Here is an 18871-nt window from a genome sequence, read left to right on the forward strand (position 1 = left end):
AAGATTCGGGAATGGTAGGTAAACGTAACGGAAAGTGGGCATATACTATATGATTTGTATTTAATAATATTTTATGGAAACGGAATGCCATGCGTATTGAAAGTAAACGGAAGGTATAGTGAGAATCGACCCTTTATGGAGCGTAGAAGACTGCGCTCATATTTTAGGCCAATTGTGAGATGTAACACTCTTATATTATAATAGAAAGAGCGGATATTGATACCTACGAAAGGCGCCTGAATCGTAAAATTGGTCTTCGAGGGCGCCGCGCGTCGCATCTAAGCTATTTGATTATCTAATACCTTATACAAGGTTACAAGTTGTATTTTGTTGTACCCACTGGCTTCATTATTTAGGATTCTGGGGCACAACAATTCTCTATGTATAATGTAGTTATGGAGCGCAGAAAACTACACATATCTATTATAGGCCAATTGTGGGATGTAACACTGTTTGTATCAAGTATCAAATAATCAAATGGCTTAGATTCGACGCGCAGCTCCCTCGAAAACCATTTTTATAAGTAGGTAATATAAACAGCGGAAATTGGTACCCACGAAAGCGCCCATCACGTAAAAATTATCTTCGAGGGCGCCACGCGTCGTATATAAGCTATTTATTACAATATAAACAGCGGATATTGATATGTACTTACAAAAGGCGGCAGAATCTAAAAATGATCTTCACGGGCGCTGCGCGTCGTATCTTAGTTATTTATTATAACAGAAACAGCTAAAATTGATACCTACCAAAGGCGCCCGAATCGAAAAAATGGTCTTCGAGGGCGCCGCGCGTGGTATCTGTGCTATTTGATTATCTGATACCTGATACAAGTAATATTTTGTTGTACCCACTGGCTTTATTATGTAGGTTTCTGTTTCTTCATTAAGTAAAAACAATTTTTAGGGGAATTGTAGCCGCCTAATCTTTATGAAAAAATTAAAAAAAAAAACATTTTTTCAGCGTTTATTTTTTTAATGGATAGATACTAACGGAGGCAAAAGGCGCACCGGCCCGCGGGCCGGTGGGCCGGCGGCCCAGTCCGGGCCTGGCAGAGGGTGATTTTTTTATATGTTAAAACCTATCAGCCCGGCGCATGCGCATTATAACTTTGTTCTGATTGGATGTTCAAATGACATGTCAAAAATTATCCGATATGGCAGCTGTGGTTTGGAGGTAAAGGTAAAGGTAAACAAATGTATAATATATTAGTTTTATTGTTGTGAGGACAGAAACAAAAAAGTTTATAATATTGTAGTGACTTTTAAATAGTTTTTAAAAGCAACAGGTACGTAATAATTGTTAATGTATCATGGGTATAAACTTAATAAACAAAATACATAGTATGTAATACTTTTATTTATATAATTTGATTACCATCAAAATTTCTATCAATATTCACCTAATATATTGTTTTTTTACTCTATGTTTTGTTGTATTTTTTCAATTCTAAATCATTTCAATTCAAAATTAAAATAATTTGATCAATTTTCAAAATATCAAAATATCACAAGTTTAATCCGTTTAGTTAGTCGATCTTCGTAAATAATGACACATAGTGTCCGTGGCTAAGCGGAGAAGGCGAATGAATTCCAATACCAACCGCTCTTATCAGCGCTGGTTCGAGTCCCAATAGAAACTTTCTTTTTTGTTTTTTTTTAATACATTTTATGATTGTAAGTATATTTATTATATAATTGTATTTTCAGAAAATACGTATTTAGTTAAAAAAATTTTCGACAATTAATGTTCAGACATCATTTGTGGCTTGTTTAATGTGTTTGTGTGTGTTTTATTCTTTTATTATTTTAATTTTTGGCACTGTTCTAATAAAAATGTTTGAGAAGTAGTAAGTATAAATTAGTTTAATATTTAAACAAAATATAAATAAAAAGTATATTAATTTCGTTTAAATCATATAATAGAAGTATAACTTCTTACGTGCGTACAAAGTACACACACATTCTTTTTTTACATATAAAGAAGCACTCCACCTATCTAATGCACTTTACAGAATTGAAATCGGATTGTTTGAGCAGCCTCAGCAATGTTTTAAAGTTATAAACAATTTTTTGGCTTATAAACAAATTAGTCCTGTGGCCAGGAGGGGGTGCTACGGGCTCCTTTATTTAGATGGACTTACCCAAGATTGTTATGTATTTTTTGACCTGTAGAACACGATTTTTTTGGGTAACAGTTGATCCGGATGTCGATAAGATTGTTATAAACAAAGAACTTGAGGAATTACATAACATCGATTTCTCGCAAAATAACACATTTTTTTGTATTTCTTGGGTAATTCTAAGCAAAAAATGTTCTTACAAGTTTTTTCGTAGGATGCATAGTTTTCGAGATAAACGCAGTGGAACTTTCAAAAATTCGAAAAATTGCAATTTTTGAACGCGAATAACTTTTGATTAAAAAATAAAATAGCAACTCGGCTAACAGCATTTGAAAGTTTAAGTCAAAATATACCGGTTTTAATTATTTGCATTGCTTAAAATTAATTTTTTTATTATTAAACAAAGCAATTTGTTTATAAGCCAAAAAATTGTTTATAAGTTTCAAACATTGCTGAGGCCCCTTAAATAATCCGATTTTAATTCTGTAAAGTGTATTAGATAGGTAGAGCACCTCTTTATATGTAAAAAAATTAGACAACTTCTAAATGGTCTACTTTTTGTTCAGAAAAATTTTAAAAAATTTGAACTTTTTTAAAAACATTTAGATTGCAAATTTATTATGCAAAATCTATTACGTCGATTTTAATGAAATTTGGTACATGGTTTAAGTATGTTACAAAAAATTTCGAAAGCGAATTACTAAGGTTCTAAGTGCCACCAAAGTGGTTAAAAACACTGAATAACAACAGGCGTATTTTGCCCCCTTATTTTGTATTTATTGCTATATTGCAGAAAAGGTAATACGTTAAGACATTTTTGACCAGTCGTATATCATACAAAATTCAATTATCTTTATTTTATTTCTGTACGACTTTGTTCCAAAACGAATCGTTTTTTAAAGTTATAAGCAATGAAAGCAGAAAAAAATCGATGTTTTCCGAAATTTTTAAATATTTTTTTTTTATTAATGTTCCGGGCATATTTGAGAAGGAGCATAAGTCAATTATTATTACTGAAGGTGTCACCTAACTGTATCTGCAAAAATCCGAATGCCACCTCTCACATCCAAAAATAGACGTTTTTTCACAGATCCTTACTGGTCTACATGGACTGTATTTATTGTAATATCAATAGGCCAGGGTAATAAGACAAAAATATACCCTGTTCGTGACACTTCAGCAGCCCAGGGTACTGAAACTATTTCCTGCGTAGGATCTGGCGGCCATTTTTATTTATAAACCAACTGTCAATTAACTGTCAAAAATGGCATTTTCCCCATCCTTTTTTTCAAATCAACGGAAAACAGTGAAGCTTATGATTTTTTTTATTTTATTGCATTTATTGTTAATATAATTGCGAAAACAGGTCAGAATTGCAAAAAAAATATTTTCTCAATAACTGTTGTAAAAATTAGTGTACAGCTTTGGAATTTTTGTCAAATGAGGGTTCTTTGGTGCTTAATATGTGATAAAAATTTTAAAGCGATTCATTTAATTGTTTAAATTTTATTTAAATTGTTTTATTCCAGAGAGCATTTTTTTTGCAATAACATAAGTCAGAAAAAACTGACCTTAGAACCATTCCACATGTGTCAAATGAAAGAGCATGAGCTACATTTTCAACATGATTTAAAAAAGTGAATAAAAAATGCATTTATTAGTAATAAATAATTATGCAAAAGTATCGTCAATTTTTCTTTATAAAATTTTTGAATAACTTTTCCAAAAAAATTAACTTTTTTACCCTGATTTAAATGCACAACTACCAAGTAATGTTATCTATATCATAATTGATAAAAAATTGTAATAAATATGTATAATTTCTTATATAACAAAATAAAAAGTTTATAAGGAAAGATTTACGATACTTTTGCATAATTATTTATTACTAATAAATGCATTTAATATTCACTTTTTTAAACCAAGTTGAAAATATAGCTCATGCTCTTTCATTTGACACCTGTGGAGTGGTTCTAACGTTATTTTCTTCTGACTTATGTTATTGCAAAAAAAATGTTCTCTGGTATAAACAATTTGAATAAAATTTAAACAATTGGATGAATCGCTTTGAAATTTTTATCACTTATTAAGCACCAAAGAATCCTTATTTGACAAAAAATTCAAAGCTGTACACTAATTTTTACAACAGTTATTGCGAAAATAATTTTGTTTGCAATTCCGACCTTTTTTCGCAATTATATTAATAATAAATGAGTATATCAAACTTTGTAAAACGTCATTTTAAATCTTTTTCCATAATCTCGAAGATATTTGTACTAAAAAAACCATAAGTTTTCCTGTTTTCCATTGATTTGAAAAAAGTGAAAAATGCCATTTTTTGACACTTAATTGTTTATAAATAAAAATGGCCGCCAGATCCTACGCAGGAAATAGTTACAATTTGCTCTTATATTGTAGGTATTACCTGTCGAAAAAACGCTTCAGTTCAGTACCCTGGCTGTTCAAGTGTCATGGAAAAAACCTTATTACCCTGGACTACAAATACAGTCCATAGTATTTGCTTATATTTATTAAATATATCATGGCGCAGTTCTAAAACCGACAAAATATAATATGCCAAAAAGAAAGACAAAAACCAGTACTTATTTTAATGAAGAAGAGAGTTCTGACGTATATAAATACAAAAAAGTATTGAAATTTTGAAATACTGCCTATCAGCTCTGATACCAAGTTCAAAAAATATGAGGTCCATTGTCCATTTCCCCGATTTAAGTTTATATAGGCAACTCAAATTACACGGCCTGTCAAATTTTCCCTGGCATACTCTGTCTCTCTCTAGGACCTCTTTCTTGTATGTTGGTAGGACTTTTCATCGATTGTCATTTGTTTCGAGCAGCTGTCAAATGTTGTATAATCTGTGTATAATATTAATATACACGGATTATACGACATATGACAGAAGCTCGAAACAAATGACTGTGAATGAAAAGCCCTATTGACAGTTCCTTGAGTACATCACATGTCATTTTTACAAATTTTACATAAATATATATTGTAAATTGTAATTTGTAATTGTAATTATTGTATTGGAGCCAGTGCCAGTAATTTAGTTTCAAGTTGAAATGGAGTTAAGTGAAGATTCTGTAAAACGAAAAGAAAATGTTTTAATATGTGACAAAGATGGAAATTCTCTAGAGCAACATGTTTATGTAGAAATTAAATCAGAACTGGAAGAACCCATGCTTGAAAGTAATTACACAGAGAATTCTTTATCTGATTCGTATTGTTCAGACGATATTAAAGTAGAAGAACATACCTTACAATGTAGCCCGTTCCCCCTCATTACTGAGCAAACAGTTAAGAAGGAAATCAAAAAAGAATCCAATGAAACAGACTCTGACAAAGATGTAAATTTGCAGATAGGATCTTCAACTGAGATATGTCTTGAAAAACATTATGAAAAAATTATTAGATGTATGAAAACATCGAAGCTGTTGTCCAACATTGACAAACAAAGTAAGTTTTAGTTTATGTAATCGGGTTATTTTTTTTATACCTAGTCGGTGGGGTGTGGTACACCCATGCTGGAAATGCAGGGTGATTGATTATTGTGATTAAGCTCAATAGATCCGCTATAGCAGGGGTGGCCAACTTAACTGAACTACTTTCTGCCTTTCTAATTGTTTGGGATCTATGGACTAGGATTTTTTTAACTATAGGCACTGGTGAGCAATAAAAGTTTTAATCCAGAATTTTAACGTTAAAAGTGAGTTGAGTATCTCCACTATATCTTAGAAAATCAATCACTGATTCTGAACGATCATTTTATCAGCTTTCGAGATCTGAAAAAAAATTTTAACTAAGTATTTTCTATGGGAAATAAGTCACAATTTTACTAAAAAATGAATTTATTAACGTTTTGAAGCCCAAATTGGGTTTTGTTGTCAAAATACAAAATGATTTTGTATTTATATGTAAAGAGAAATCCCGACATACAATATCTGCTGTCGAGATTCTCTTTAATTTAAGTTTGAAGCAAGTAGCTGAGACACTAGCCAAGTAGCAAGATAAAGTGAAGTGACAGTGACAAAATGTCATGAATAAACTTTCTTAAAATTACTTAATGTCATAAGTCATAAATGATTAAGAATTTTTTAACATAGAATAATTAGCTTAAATTGTTGTTTCTTTGTATTTTCAGGTAGTATAATTTTAAGTCTGTAAATATTGTAAAATTAATAAACTTTGTATTTTCAGAGCAACATCAATTTAGTTTAAAAAAAGTCAAAAGTCCCAGTCTATAGTGGTGTAAAAAGTAACATATTTCAAAACAACAATTTTGCTTAAGTACACTCAAAAATGGAAAAATTAAGGTTTGACTTTAAAATGGTAGGAGGACAAGATGAAAAAACAAATATGATGTGTATAATTTCAATTGGCACACCAGATTGAAAAACCTTTTTGAGTTTCAGCCAGCGAATTTGCACAAAGAAGTGTGCAAAACACAGGTATATGCAAGAATAAAAAACTCTATAAAGAAAAGAAATAAATCTAGAAAAGTGTGGATAACCTTAACAGAAGAATTATCAAAAATTTATCTAGATGAAGATGAAAATTTATATTTTGAGAATCAATATTTAGAAGAACTGACAGAGAGTGATAGTGAACCCACATCAGATGTTCAAGTTGACACAATACAAAAACTATTAAAAAAACTGATGGAAAATAAAGAACAAACATCTGAAATTCAGAACTTAAGCAAGATAGCAAAAGATTTTATGATTGAAAAATTTGTAGGAAAAAATATAAACGCAAACCAATGGCTCTCTGAATTTGAAAGAGAATACGAACGTTGTTTAACACCCTCAGCGCCAGTGTATCCTTTTAGTTACACACTGTCCTCAACGCTGTGTACCGAAAAAGATACACATGGTTCGTTGTGTTCGATCTGTTGTGTCTCCTAAAAGAACACAGTTTCTTCAGTTTTTATATGTAGAGAATAATGTTATGGCCTAAGCCAATTTCCTGGTATAACTAACTGGGTTTGGCCTTAGACATGAAAGATAGGTAGGTTGTATGTAACTAGAATCAGTTAATATTTAGATATTATTGTTTTTATTTATATACTCAAAATCTGTTATAAAAATTATATTTATTATGAAAGAAAGAACAAAAATATACAAATTCTTAAAATAAAAATAAAGATATAATATATATGAAACTAGAAAAAATTGATTTGATATTTAGTGCGTTGCATTATAACATTTTTTACAAATAATGATGTCACACACAGAACATTTGGGGTTTACTTGAGATGCTCTCACAATTTTTCCTTCGGCATTTTTTACTCCTTTCCTTCCGTATTTCTTGTAACACACCGAACAACGCCCTCTGATTTTCTTGCCATCTTGGACATTTGTCACTAGATAATGCACATCTTGTTTTATGGTTCCAGATGGGCCAGCAATAGTGACGTTTTGTGTAGAACATTTTACAAGCATTGAAGTTACGAACATGTTCACGAAATTCCGTTATAGTAAGCTTCTTACGGATAGTGTTCTGGTTATACAGGAAATGAGCACTGACCAAACTCGTCCCCCAAATAATTTCGAACATAAGTTTTCTGTACCATTTCGTGCACCGCCGTAATGCAGAGGAATACGTAGCCATTTGATCACTAACATCAATGGACGACTTACCATTGTTATAGTCAAAAATACATATTGGTTTCTGAATAGTTCGTCCCGTTTGACTTTCATTAGGGAGCGTTTTCAATGCCGAGGACTTTGTTGACAACATTCGAACATCTCTCTTATCACGCCATTTCAAAACAACAATCCCGTCATCTGTTTGTTTGGCTGAGAAATCTCCTCGTCTTAGTTTGGCACACATCACGTCTTTTGGCATGCATTTCCTATTTGCTCTAATTGTCCCCACCAAATGGGTGTTGTTCTTCCTCAGTCGATAAGCCAGAGGTATACTGGTATAATAACTGTCAGTATATAATGTTCTACCACCGCCCAAGAGATCTTTGGCTAAAATCATAACTGTATTTTCTGACACTTCGGATTCAGTGTTTTTCGATTTGCCGCAATAAACCAGAAGGTTCCATGTATAACCTTTTTCAGTACAAAGTTTAAAAATTTTGATGCTATACTTTGCGGCCTTGTTTGGGATATACTGCCGGAAGAGCAACCTGACTCTCCTAGCAACTAGAGACTCATCAACACAAATTTTCTCTCCCGGGGTAAAAACCTTCTGATGTATAAATTTGAGAATAATTTCAAAACGATTTCTGGCCATCACTGTGCGTGCTAAAGGTATATTGTATAATATATGGCTTTTCCAATAATCTCGTATAGAAGGCAGCATCACCAAACCCATCCAACCAATAAGTGCTAAGAAGGAACGTATTTCCTCGACAGTTACTGGTTTCCACCCATGTAGTCATGATTGATCAGAAATATCTGTGGACAAAAGATATTGCGTTGCATACAAGTTGGTCTGTTCCTGTATCTTCGTTATAATGTCAGGAGTCACAAATAATTCAAAGTAATCTATGGGGTCGGCATCTGCTAGAATTCCTGCATAAATTTCTTTCATACCGGACCACGGTACTGTAACTTCAATAGCCGGGGGATCATCGTGAGTGGGCAATGTGCCAAGACATATTTTGTATCTTTTGTTTTACCCATTCAGTTTCTGAATATATCTGATTATCTTCATCCTGCCTTTGAGAATTTTGGCCATCCCGATTAGGTTCTGGAGAAGAATGGTGTCGCTTTCTGGAAGTTGACGGCTGATTACATTGGTCACTGCCATCAGTGTTGCTATCATTGCTTGAATCTAACCCGTTGTCCTAGGTGAACGACAAACGCGACAACGCGACACGACGCGACGCGACGCGAAAATATTAAGTAATGATTGTATTTGTGTGTGGCCTACGTTTTCGGATTAATTAGTCTACGACAAGACGCGACGAAGTGCGAACTTGTTTTGTTCGCGACGAGACACGACGCGCGACGCAGTGTGACACCCCATTGCTTTTGTCAATTCAAATTATGCTACGCAATAGTTTTTTAAATAAATAAAAACTAATAGTAACTATATAGCACCAGTATTTTCTCATTAACGTACCTTAAAGTCAGTAAAAGCCTCTCCTCAATAGAAATTGGTTTTTGAAAATTACTTATTGACAGTTGAATACTGGGTTTAACAGGTGCAATAATATAATAGAAAGTGCTTGGTAATAAGCCACAATACTCTTTAAACCAACTAGGATTATTTTTCTAAATTCGAATATAAATAATGATGAAACTCTCGAAATTTATTTCGCTCTAAATATAATACAAGTGTTTAAAATATGAATTTTCTAGTAACACTGCCGTATACTTCCCCATATTTAAGAATAGGAATGAATTGACATCGTCACGTTTGTCCTAGGTTGAGCGATAGAAAGCGACGCGATGCGACGCTACATAAGCCACACGTCGCGTGAATTACTGGTCGCATCGTAACGCAACGCATTGCATCGCGTCGCGTCGTTTTCCGTCGCTCACCTAGGACAACGGGTAAATCCGGTTCAAAGTCTCCATCATTGTCAGAGTCGTCACTTGAGAAATAATACATCTTAATCAAAGTCTACTAAATCAGTAAAAGCACAACTAAAGTACTTTACACATACACAATAACACTATTTTGTTCGTAGAATTGTTTTTTACTTTCCAGCACTATTGTTTTTATCGAATTGTTTATCGTTATAGGCGAACACTCGTGTCTGTAGAATGGTTCATGTTCTAAGCAAAGAAGTTGGTCAGTCAGAACTTGAAAAGAAATAAAAATATATTACAAACAAGTTGTGTATCTTTTTTGATACACATGGCCCTTACGCGAAAGTCTTTGAAAAACTTTATGCTAGGCCAGCGCATCAAAAATGATACACACTTGAAAAATACAAAAATAAACTGCAAATAAATAAAAAAATTAGTTCAGTCGCCCTAAAATAACATAAAAAACTCTATTCATTCAAAAAAACATTTTGGCCCAGAACGAAATTTTTGTGAACTAGCCGTGGCGCTGAGGGTGTTAATACTAGAAGAAAAGAAAAAGATTGAAATTTTAAAATTTTTCCTTGAAAAGGCAAGTATAGACTGGTACAGCTGTATGATACTAAAATTTACAGTAGAATCAGATTGGGAAGACTGGAAAAATAATTTTTGTGAAACTTTTGGAAGTAAAGGGTGGTCTCAAATCCGAGCTCAAATCTGATATGCTCACACATTTAAATACCAGACTGGTTCCTTATTAGAATATGCAATAAAAAAGGAAAAGCTACTACTGCAGGTGAGTAAATCCATAGACACAAGCACATTAATAGATTTAACAGCTATTGGCCTACCAAATAATGTTGGAGATAAAATTGATAGAGAAATATTACAAGGTACCCAAGATTTGTACAATGAGATAGGTAAACTTGAACACCTTGCAACTAGAAGTCTAATGAAAAAGAAAAAATATGCAGAAAATAAATTCAAACAATCAGAGGAAAAAAACTCCTTGTAAAATATGTGAAAATGCAAATAGAGGAAAACGGTTCCATTCTGAGGAGAATTGCTGGTTTAAAGAAAAAAAGATAAAGCTGGTCAAGTGAGGACAATAAATAAGTGGAATTGAGCAATCCAAAAAACTTACAATAATACCATTAATTGTGTTCAACATAAAAATAAACAACATACTGAATGTGAATGCACTGTATGATCCAGGATCCAATGTGTCACTGATAAATTCAAAAATATTGAAAATAAAACAGAAGGAATGGAATAATAAACATTCAGTTAATCTAAACACAATTAATGGTAGTTCAAAAACAAAAGGTATGGTTACATTAAAATTAAAAATTTTAGACGTTGAAAAAGAAATGAATGTTTTTGTTATAGAAAATGAAGAATTTAAGTATGATTTTTTAGCTGGTTTGGACTGTTGTTTAAAATTTAATATAAGTCACAATGAGAGACTAGAGATTATACATAACAATGATAGAAATATAGAATCACCAGAAAAAGGTAAATATGTCAAAATTTCTGATGTACTAGGTGACATAAACAAAAAAGAATATAAAATGAATTTAAATAAAAATTCTAATTATTGATCAATTTGAAATAGAAAAAAATCATCTGGATTTAGATAAACAAGTTAAAATTGAAGAAATAATTGATAAATATGCAACGCTATTTGCCAAGGATAAATATGATGTTAGTACAGTTAAAGATTATGAAGCCCACATTGATCTAATGGTAGAAAAATACTGTTACAAACGCCCCTACAGATGCACAATGGAGGACAGAAAAGAGATAGAAAATCAAGTAGCAAAATTATTGGAAAAGGGTTTAATTGAAGAATCATATAGTCCTTTTGCTGCTCCTGTTACATTGGCATATAAAAAAGAAGAAGGGAAAAAATCAAGACTGTGTATAGACTTTAGAGAACTTAACAAAATAGTCACACCTCAATCACAGCCTTTTCCATTGATAGAAGATTTAATAATAAAAACAGTAAACTGTAATTACTTTACAACATTAGATATTAACTCTGCATTCTGGTCAATTCCAATGAAAATTGAAAATAAACATAAAACAGCATTTGTAACACAAGAGGGACACTTCCAATGGACCTGTCTACCATTTGGATTGAAGACATCACCAGCCATTTTCCAAAGAATACTGAGTAACATAATAAGAAAATATAAAATGTCAGATTTTGCAATAAACTTTATTGATGATATTATAATATTCTCAAAGACATTCACAGATCATATTTCACATATATCTACATTATTGGAAACAATTATGAAAAAGGGTTTAAACTAAAATGCTCATTTGCGAAAAATAGTGCAAAATATTTGGGTCATATAATCGAAAAGAATTCAGTGAGATCATTAAAAGATTACCTAACCGCTGTAAAAGATTTTCCAGTTCCGGAAAAGAGAAAAATATCCGTCAATTTTTGGGAAAAATAAATTTTCATCAAAAATTTATACCACACAGAGCGGTTATACTTGAACCGCTATATAACCTATTAAGGAAAGATGTTAAGTTCATCTGGACAAAAGAATGTCAAGAAGCCTTCGATAAGATAAAAAATTGGTTGTGTTCACAACCAATTCTGAAGATATTTGACCCAAACGTCCCAATTAAAATCTACACAGATGCATGCATGATTGGTGTGGGAGCTGTGCTAAAACAGGACAATGAAAATGGTAATAGTAGACCAGTGGCATATTTAAAAAAAAAATAACAGAAGCACAAAAGAAGAAAAAAGCAATATATCTAGAATGCTTAGCCATAAAAGAAGCTGTAAAATATTGGCAACATTGGCTAATGGGCAAAGAATTTAAGGTATATTCTGACCATAAACCCTTAGAAAATATGAATTTTAAAGCTAGAACTGATGAAGAATTAGGTGATTTGGCTTACTACTTATCACAGTACAACTTTAGGGTTAAATATAATCCAGGGGCAACAAACCAAGAAGCGGACTGTCTGAGCAGAAATCCAGTATTAGAACCAGAGGAAAATTTGGACGATTTTCTTCAGTTTGTAAACCACTATTATAGTGATTTACAAATGAGTGAATCCACAAGAAAAATTAACTTAATAGATATCGCAGAGATATACAACAAGATCAAAGAGATTTACACAATAGTAATTTGACATTTAAGAATGGAATCTATTATAGAAAAATAAGAAAAAGAGACAAAATTTTAATATCAGAAAATTTTAGTATAGATCTAATAAAAAGGACACATTACACCTACTGCCATTTAGGACAAACACAGATGATAAACAAGATAACTCCATTTTATACAGCAAAAAACTTGTTAAAAAATATAAGAAAAATATGCAATAACTGTGAAATTTGTTTGAAAAACAAATCAAGAAGAAAACCCAAATATGGATGGATGTCACATTTAGGTCCAGCAAAACGACCATTTGAAATAGTTTCTATAGACACTGTTGGAGGATTTGGTGGATGTCGGTCAACAAAGAAGTACTTCCATATATTAATTGACCATTTTACAAGGTACGTTTATATTTTAACATCACAGAATCAAAGTGCAACGGACTTTATAAAATTGACAAAAATGGTAACAGACAATTACCAAGTCGACATAGTGTTAGCAGATCAAACCCTGGAATAAACTCGAAAGAATACAAACAATTTCTTAAGAATAATAATACAAAACTAGTATTCACTGCTGTTGATGCACCATTTTCCAATGGGCTGAATGAAAGAGTAAACCAAACGCTCGTAAATAAAATAAGATGTAAAATAAATGAAACAAAAAACAAAGTTGCATGGTCAACAGTTGCACAAAAATGTGTAGCAGCCTACAATAAAACAGAGCATACGATAACAAGGTTTACTCCAAAATATCTAGTAGAAGGTGAAAACACAAACATACTACCTGATGAAATAAGACCTACAGTCACACAAGAAAAATTAAGTAAAGATAGAAAATTGGCAATGAAATATACATTAAAATCACATGAATGCAACAAAAGAAGATTTGATGCACATCGAAAAGACCTACAACTAAATGTTGGAGACCAAGTATACGTGGAAAATGGTAATAAATTAAACAGAGCAAAGCTAAACGAATTGCGAACTGCACCGTACACAATTAAGAATAAATGGTCGAATTCTATCTACGAATTGGACACTGGACACAGTAAAGGAGAGTCAAACCTGTTCCACATTACAAAACTAACACCGTTGTTTGAAGAATCCAAAAATGAACACACAAATACCTGTCTAGTTCTCACCTGAAGGGGGGGGGGTGATGTAAAGTGTGTGTGTGTGTTTATGTTTTATTGGCACTGGTTTAAGCAACCAACTGGCCAGTCAATGTGTTTTGAATTCTCTCTTTTACAAAATATATGCTTAGTATCTAAATTTAAAACTATTAGTACTACTGTTTTTTTTTTACTCTGTTTTTTTTATTATTTTTTTATTATATTTTTTAACATTTTTTTTATTACATTTTTTATTTTTTTTTTATTTTTTTTTAATTTTTATTTTTTTTTTATTTTTTTTTTATTTTTTTTTTTAGTTTTTTTTTTTTTTTTTTTGTATATTTTTTTTATCGCGCTAAGACCTAAACCCGATTCAACCTCGCGGAGGTTTAGATCTTAGTAACTTTTTATTTTATTTAATTTTTTTTTTTTTTTTTTAATTTTTTTTTCTTTTTTTCTCAGAGCTTTAATTTTAAACAATTAACATGGTTGTATAAAATTTTATAAACATCTAGATTGTTTGATTGTAAAAGGTATATAAGATTAAAAGGAAATTGTACATTAACTTGAACTAAATTGGCAAAAAAGTTTGATATTTCAATAAAATGTAAAGGACATTCTAACAGCATATGTTGTAGATCAGCTAGCTCTCCACATAAACATTCATCATTATCTACAAGTCCTATTTCTCTTTTGTAGACTGGAGTCAGACAGTGATTACTTCTTATTCGACAAATAGTTTTGATAAAGCCTTTGTTGGAAACTTGATTAAACCATGTCTTGATGGGAAGTGTAGGCTGGATTTTTTTGTAATAATTTCCTTTGTCTGAATTATTGTATTGTTCCTGCCATTTCGTCCGTTTGATAGATCTCATAATAGAAATTATGTCTCCCATAGGAAGTTGATAAGTATGCAGAGTGGATTCCTTCGTTGTTGCTTTTTTAGCCAGATCATCTACTATTTCGTTGTTTTTTATACCAATGTGTGCTTTTATCCAACACAATATTATATTTTTGCCCGATTTCAAAGCTTCACTGTTCATTGCTATGATGTCACTGATGATATAATTTTCTGCAAAATTATGTACATTATATTTCAATGTCTTTACAATGCTTTGGCAGTCTGTAAATATAACATAATTGAGTTCTTTTTGATTAATACATATTTTGTATGCTTCTTTGATTGCAATAAGTTCAGCTGTGAAAATTGTCATTTTATCAGGTAATCTGTTGTTTATTTTTATACTTTTTTGTGGGTAATATATAGCATATCCAACTTTTCCTTCCATTTTTGAACCATCCGTATATAATTTCTGATAACTCCCCCAGTTTTTTTGTACACACTGAAGGTGGTCTATTTTAGTAAGGAAGTCTGTCGCACGAATATTACTTAAATGACAGTTAACTGGAGATAAATAATCTTCATAATTTAGCTTTCGAGACGAGCTTTGTTCAATTTGGTGTATGTCGCCAATGGAATTAGAAACGTTGAGGAAGCTTTCCACAACTAAAAGCAGTTTCTTTTTTTCCCAGTAATAATGAGTTAGGTATGAGGTGGTTAAATGAACAATTTTATTTAATAGCAGTTTATCGTTAACCGCTGTTTTAACTATAAATTTCTCACTTAGGTATTCCCTGCGTAATGAAAGTGGAGGTTCATTAAGCTCACATTCCATGACCAATATAGGTGTGCTACGAAGATAACCAGTGCATAACCTAAGTGCCTTATTTTTGATCCTCTCGATTTTTTGGAGTACAGAGTTTGATGCTGAGCCATAAAAAATAGATCCATAGTCTAAGATTGATCTTATCAAATTTCTGTATAGTAATATTGATATGTTTGGATCAGCTCCCCAGTTACTGACACTTACAGTCTTCATGATATTCATTGCATTTTCCATTCTTCGTAATATGTAATTTGTGTGTTCTTTCCAATTTAATTTGGAGTCTAAAAATACGCCAAGAAATTTTATTGAAGTTTTATAAGGAATACTAGTATTATCAAATTGTAGATGGCTTTGAGGAACATATCGTTTTTTAGTAAAGGTAACAATGGTTGATTTACTCTCTGATATTGTTAAGTTATTATCGGTAGCCCATTTTTTTATAATATTCAATGTCGATTTAAGGTAGTTATTACATCTATCTATTGACTTATTTTCTGCATATATCGCAACATCATCAGCGTACTGTAGGATTTTTATGTGTTGAGGAAGTTTAGTTTCTAAGTCAGCAGTATACAGTATATATAATATAGGACTTAGGATGCTACCCTGAGGTAGTCCCAAAGATGTGTATCGGGAGTTAGATTGATCTCCATTTAATCTAACGTGAACTGCTCGATTAATGTATAAGTTAATGATGTTCCATGTTACTATCTCGGGTATTCCTATTTCCAACATTTTCGCGTATAGTATGTGAAGATTAACGTTGTCGTAAGCCCCTTTTATATCTAAGAACAAAGCACTAACTGCTTTCTTATAAGTAAAGGAACTATAAATGTCTATTAAAAAGTGACAGAGGCTATCTTGTGTGGATTTACCTTTTCTAAAACCAAACTGACTTCTTGGTAATAGGTCGTTCTTTTCTAGCCAAAATTCCAGACGGTTTTTAATAAGTCTCTCATATGTTTTTAGTATACAGGAAGCCAGACCGATTGGACGGTAAGAATCCCAATTCTTTGATGATTTTCCTGGTTTTAAAACCGGGATAATAGTGTAAACGTGCCAATCGTCAGGAATCTTTATGCGGCGCATCCAAATTTCATTATATATATTTAGTAGTGCAGCCTTACCAATTCTTGAAAGATTTGATAGCATCGAGTAATGGATATTATCGGCACCTGGTGCTGAATTTGAGTTTTTCTTCAACGCAAAGTTTAGTTCAGTGGCAGAAAATGGTTTGACTAGGAAACGGATTGGTTCTGGATAGTCGTACAGAGCATTTAGTTGTAAATCAGGAATTACTAATTCTGCAGACGGCGGTGTGATATTTTGATGGAACTCTTCTATCCACGAAGCTTCCGACAGAATAACAGGGACTTTGTTCTTTGTTTTTCTATTTTTTATTCGGTTAACTTTTGACCATACATCTTTAATAGGGACTGACCTATTTAGGGATCCGACATAATCTCTCCAGCTATTTCTTTTAGTTTGTTTAGTGATCTTCTTGACATGTGCATCATCTTTTTTATACTTAAGTAGGTTTTCATGGTTTGGATTTTCTTTGAATATACAAAAACTTTCCTGTCTTCTTCTGACTGCTTCTTCACATTCTAAATTCCACCAGTATTTTCCTCTGGAAGTCGGTTTTTTTATTTTAAATTTGGGGATGCAGTAGGATGCAGTTGTATTTATATTGTGCAAGATTTGTTCATAAGAATTTATATCTTTAAATTGAGAGAATACATCTTCCGAATACTGTTCATATAATTTCCAGTCGGCATTCTTTAAATTCCACTTTTGTGAATATGGATTATATGTATGAGTTGGTTGATCCTCTAACTCTACTCTTATAGGTGTATGGTCTGAACCAAATAGGTCTTGAAGTGTTTTCCAAGTGATCAGGTGGTTTAAGTCAGGAGTACAAATGGTCAGGTCTATTGCCGATTTCGAGAAGTTCCTAAAGAAAGTAGGAGAGCCATCATTTTTGAATATTAAATTATTATCGTCTATACAGTCCATCAAGATTTTACCTTTCATATCTGTTTGGTTGTCTAGGCCCCAGGCAATGTGGTGAGCATTAAGGTCACCTCCTATTATAAATGGTCTTTCCATAGATGTTATGAAATTGTTCCATTGTTGTAACAATAACTTGGTTCCTGGGGGAACATACATAGATATAAATGTGACAGTATATGACTTAAACTTTATTTTTATTGCTACTTTATTGACGTTTATTAAATCTACTTTCATGGTGACTTCCTCGTAATATAGGTTTGAATTTATTAAAATTGCTGAGCCACCGCCAACAGTTACTGAAAAGCGGTCGTCTCTGACAATATTGTACCCGTGAAAGTTATAATACTTTTCTGGTTTAAATCTAGTTTCTGATAATAATGCGATATCAACTTTCTGGTCTTCTAATAGGTGGATAAGGTTTTCTCTATTAGAGTTAGCCGATCTACAATTCCATTGACAAATTACCAATCTATTCATTATTATATAAGAGAGAACTTAAAACTGATTGAATTGAATTTACTAGAACTGATTTTTCTGGAATTTCAAAATTTTTGTGATTTATATTAGAGATAATACTTGTAACTATATTTGATATTAATTCTGTTAATTCTTTTGATGGTTCATGTATTTTAGATCCTTGTTCTGGATTAAATGTAGATTGATACGAAGAAGAGGTGATAATACCACCAGGTCTGTTGGACATGGGGTTTAACTTTATTATTTTTTGATGTTCCATTGTTACTTGGTCTGGTGAGGAAGAGATAGGTCGTTTGTATTTTGGTGGTTTTATTATTGTATATCTATTTGAAACTGAAGGTAGAGCGAACTGATTGGAAGATGTTTGAGACGTGGACAATTGAGTAAAGGAATATGAAGAGGATGGTGCATTCATATTTGGAGTTTGATGAGAATTTATTGAGGAATTATTGGCTGCTATAGATGCATAAGTTATCTTAGGAAAGAGTTTAATTGTTTCCTTAAAAGATAAGCTGTTTTCAGACATATAATGTTTTATTTTCTTTTGGCGATCAAATTCTGGGCATATCTCCCATTCATTAGTGAAGTGTTCACCTTCACAGGATAGACATTTTTTGTTAAACGATGATAAAGAACAAGAATCGGAAAGGTGAGATTCATGACACTTAAAACAGCGAGGATTAGTTTTACACTGCTTACTCATGTGCCCATACCTATAGCAGTGGTAACAGATAATTACCTTTTGCTGGTATTTTTCAACAGTGTGTAAGACATGATTAATTACTACATACTTTGGTATATTCTGGCATTTAAAAGACACAATAACTGATTTTGTTGGA

The 18871-nt window shown here is 32.0% G+C and overlaps 1 protein-coding gene across 1 annotated transcript in view; it reads left to right on the top strand.

Moving 5' to 3' along the window:
- The first annotated feature begins 5072 nt into the window (after nucleotides 1-5072).
- LOC126882667 (zinc finger protein 721-like) overlaps nucleotides 5073-18871 on the top strand; it is a 203307-nt gene continuing 189508 nt past the window's right edge. Inside the window, exon 1 of the mRNA XM_050647641.1 lies at nucleotides 5073-5599. Coding sequence (XP_050503598.1) covers nucleotides 5206-5599 — 394 coding nt within the window. The 5' untranslated portion in view covers nucleotides 5073-5205. The remainder of the gene's footprint in view (nucleotides 5600-18871) is intronic.

This window comes from Diabrotica virgifera, chromosome 3 (assembly GCF_917563875.1).
Source record: "Diabrotica virgifera virgifera chromosome 3, PGI_DIABVI_V3a".
Classification (NCBI taxonomy): domain Eukaryota; kingdom Metazoa; phylum Arthropoda; class Insecta; order Coleoptera; family Chrysomelidae; genus Diabrotica; species Diabrotica virgifera.